Raw genomic sequence first — 3925 nt, 5'->3', positions numbered from 1 at the left:
CATGACCCAGGGCTTTCTCGGGAGAAACGGGGCTGGGGGACAGAACCACTGAAAAGAGATTCACCACCAGGGTCAGAGATTATTCTGGTGCCCCCGAGAATGAACCAAGCCTGACACGGCCAAAGACTGCATCGTTTTGTCCTTTATTGAATGTCCCGCGATACCAAACGGTGAGCTCACTTCCCACTGCAGCCACCCTGCGCGCGGGCCCCTCAGAAGCACCTTCTCTGAACCACGGACTTCCCAAACTCCTTGAAGTCCACAGAGGTGACCCACATCTGCTTGAAGCTGCTCAGGGAGGTGATGATGGAGGCGCCAATCCACGTGGAGAAGCAGCGGTCGGGCGGCGCCGTGACCTTGATGGGGGTCCCTTTGGAAGCCGCCTGCTCCAGCTCCCTCAGAAGACGGCTATCCAGCCCCCGGAAGAGCGTGGTGCCCCCGGACAGCACAATCTCCCCATAGAGCGTCTTCTGGATGTCCGCGTCACACTTGGTGATGCTGCAGGAGACCATTTTGGAGAGGCCCGGGTTTTGGATGCCCAGCTGCTCGGGCGAGAACAGGGCCTCGGGCGCCTGGTACAGCTGGTCCCCAATAGAGATGATGCTGCCGTCGGGCAGCTTGTACTCCCTGAGCACCTCCTCCGGCCGCCGCGACAGCTCCTTCTCCGGCTCCAGGGCCACATAGCAGAGCTTCTCCTTGATGTCGTCCACCAGGGCTTTGTCCAGCACGCACGGGAAGATCCTCCCGCTGGCCAGCAGCAGCTGGGTGAGGTGCTCCGTGATGTCTCTCCCCGCCACGTAGAGCTTGGTGATGGCGTGGGGCAGGGAGTAGCCCTCGAAGATGGGGACGGTGCTGGTGACCCCGTCCCCGCTGTCTACCACCAGGCCTGTGATGCAGGCCGAGGCATAGAGGGCCAGCACGGCCTGGTCCGACAGGTAGAAGGCGGGCACGTCGAAGCCCTCAAACATCACCTCGGCCATCTTCTCCCGGGTCTCCCTGGTGTTCGGCGAGCGCTCTGTCATGAGCACCGGCTGGTCGCTGGCTTTGACCCCCAGCTCCCACTCGAAGAGATGCTTCCAGAGCTTCTCCATGTTGTCCCAGCCTGTGATCAGGCCTCGCTCGATGGGGTAGTGCAGGTGTAAGACCTCGTCCCTGTGCAGGGCCTCTTGCCCCACAAAGTATTTCTTCTGATTGGCCCCCGCCGAAGGCATCTTGAACTTGGGGTGCCCCACGACAGAGTGGACGACGTGGCGGGGGCCAACCTCTCCAGACAGGCCTGCCTTACAGAGCCCGGACCCATTGTCAAAAATGACAGCTGGAGAATCTAACACGTGTGGGTTAAACATGCCTGTGGCACCCTCATCCACACTTCGCCAAAATGAAGATGGAAGCCTCCTGGGCCACTTTGTGATGTATGAGGCTCCTCTGGAAGTTTCGAGGGCACAGGATTCCACGGTTCTTGGGGCGTCTCCCAGGCAGGGCTAGCAGACGGCTGGTCCCAGAGAGCCCTCCATCCCCACCCACCGATCTGCTCTCCTCTCAGGAAGCCTGGGCTGCTGAGGCCTTTTCAGGAATGATGTCCCATATGTAACAATCCAGCCAAGGCAACCATTGCCCTCAGCCAGCATCAGAGGGCCTTTGGGGGTGGGGGCTTGGAGTCTCTGCCCCTCCCCCACCTGGTGAGACTCCAAAGGGGGAAGTCCAGCTGTTCCCTCAGGCCGTGTTGAGGAGCCTGTTGTGGAGCCTGGAACCAGCGAAGCAGCCCAGCCTGGGCCAGCCCATAAAACTGGCATCTCTGGCCCTCTGTGTGGAGGGAGCTGCTGTTTGGAGGGTGACAAACACACTTCTCTTTGTTAAAGGGGAAGACCAAGCACCAGGCAGAGGTCCAGGTTGGAGGAGCAATGCCCAGGGCTCTGACACAGCAAGCACTCAGAACATAGTTTTGGAATGCAGACTCCTCCAGGAAGCTCTCAAGGATTTCTCTTTACCTCATGAAGTCTGATTCTGTCTCACAGGGTAGCTGCTAAGCAGAGCCCTCTGGGCCTATTGGCTCTCTCTCGGGGCACATGTACCCCTGCTCTGGCTTGAGGTCAAGGGCCCTCCTTGCTCTCTGCGGCCCCAGAAGTGCTGTCACAAATAATATCCAGTGGTTGTGGGTTGGGAACCCAATGGCCTGTGAAGACAGGGATCTGAGGTTTCATCGGGGGAGCAGCCCTGATTGGAGCCCCGGACATCTCTATTTTGGGCCTGTGACACAGTTGGCCAAGCCCTATGAAGCACTGTCAGAAGTGACCAGGTCACCAAGTCTGAGGCTGAGAGTGAGGCCGGGAGGGCAGTGAGGCTGCAGGTTTAAGCCAAGCCCATGAGGGCAGGGGGCGCCCACTCCTGCCTCCCGGAGAACCCCTCCAGCAGCCCTGCGATCACACTCTGGGCTGGTTTCCAGCTCAGGAGGAGAAACTGGGAGGGAGCTCAGACTAGGGAACCAGGGCTGACGTTTTTCCTGAGGAAGGTGGAGCCGGTCTTGGAGAACAAAATGCTAACCTGGTGTCTGTCACGTGTGAAATCACCCTCCAGGCCGGCTCCTCCCCGACCAGAAAGCTTTCCCAGGAGACCAGCTCCCCTCCAGGTCCCCTCACCTCCCTCTGCGGGTGGCCCTCTCTGCATGTCCAGCTGGCCCTTCTAAACCCACCAGCAAAAAGTGAAAAAGTGTTGTCATGTAGGGTAGATGCACGGCGTGGGTGTGTGTTATAGACACGTGGTGTAGACCAGTGACATGGACGTGCAGCTTTCGGGGAACCCCTGGGGCTCAGCCTGGGGGGGGTCAATAAAGACTTGGTATTACTGAGATTCTCCCACAAAGGACACCTCTACTTGGAAGTGGAATCAGATGCACGCTGGGGTTGACGCTGAGAGAAGACGCACCCCCCAGCCTATACAGCCCAGAACCACAGCTACCACTGCGGGGGCCTCTAAGATTTGGGGCCCAGCGTTCAGGGGAGCACTGTGCCTGGAGGCTGCTGGTTCCGAGGACGGAACCCTTGGGGGTTCCAGCCTGCTTACATCACAAAAGCCCTATGCACTCAGCTTCTCAGGCTTTGCTAGAACTTTCCCATTGTTGCCAAACACTCCCTCCTGATGGAATCAGAAGTGTGACCTCAAGCTTTTTCAATTTTGACCCTAAAAGTGGCCCACGTGGGTGGTGATGTAACCATGCTGGGTGCAGAGGTCAAACGCAGGGGCGAGGCCCTTCAGTGTGTCCTGAGGGCTCAGGGCTGGCTGGGGCAAGGACAGAGCAGGAGGAAGGACAGACGTTCATGCAAAGCTCGGACTGACCAGCTGGGTCGGGGGGTGTTCTGAGGCCTCACCGCACCCCGCAGCTGTGACAGCACACAGCACAATGTGTAACAATGTCCCGGGGCAGCCGGCCAGACCTGGTGCAGGTCCCACGGGCACACGCAGCCCCCTCGCCGTTCTCCGCAGGCCCGGCGTGCATGACAGCCAGCAGGGCAAGTCCAGGCCCGTCCACCCATTGCCAAGCCTGTAGCGGGCAGTTCTCTGTCCCCCTGTGACCGCTGCCCATCCCGGACAAGCTCAGCCCCTCGAGGACAGAGCTGTGAAAGCTGGGCCATCCGTCAGGGCTGAGGCTCCAAGCAAAGCCATCCAAGGAGTTGCAGGACCCCTTTTCCTAAATGTTTTCACTCTCCCTGATGAGCCTGGGAGAAGTGCAGCCCTTCACCCTGGGTCTGGGACCCCAGCCACTCCTGACCACCCAAGACGGTCACGGCCCTCGGGTGCCACGCGCCTGGCAGAGCAGGCCCCAGAGAAGCGGTCACCACCTTGCACTTGTGCACTTGGGCAAACCAGCTCTCTGCTGGCCGCTGGGCCAGCTCCCCCGCCGCTTTCCTGCATCTGCTGTCAGAGCCCT

General features: G+C 59.8%; 1 protein-coding gene across 1 annotated transcript; it reads right to left on the bottom strand.

Annotated features, from left to right (window-relative positions):
• Positions 1-212: 212 nt before the first annotated feature.
• Positions 213-1346, bottom strand: ACTRT2 (actin related protein T2; the record flags this gene model as incomplete). Its single annotated transcript, XM_079697476.1, has 1 exon — positions 213-1346. The coding sequence occupies one exon, from the start codon at positions 1344-1346 to the stop codon at positions 213-215; it is 1134 nt and encodes a 377-aa protein (XP_079553602.1).
• Positions 1347-3925: the final 2579 nt, after the last annotated feature.

The sequence above is a fragment of the Hyperoodon ampullatus genome (genome assembly GCF_949752795.1).
Source record: "Hyperoodon ampullatus genome assembly, chromosome: 2".
Lineage (NCBI taxonomy): Eukaryota > Metazoa > Chordata > Mammalia > Artiodactyla > Ziphiidae > Hyperoodon > Hyperoodon ampullatus.
This window is presented reverse-complemented; position numbering and strand designations above follow the sequence as displayed.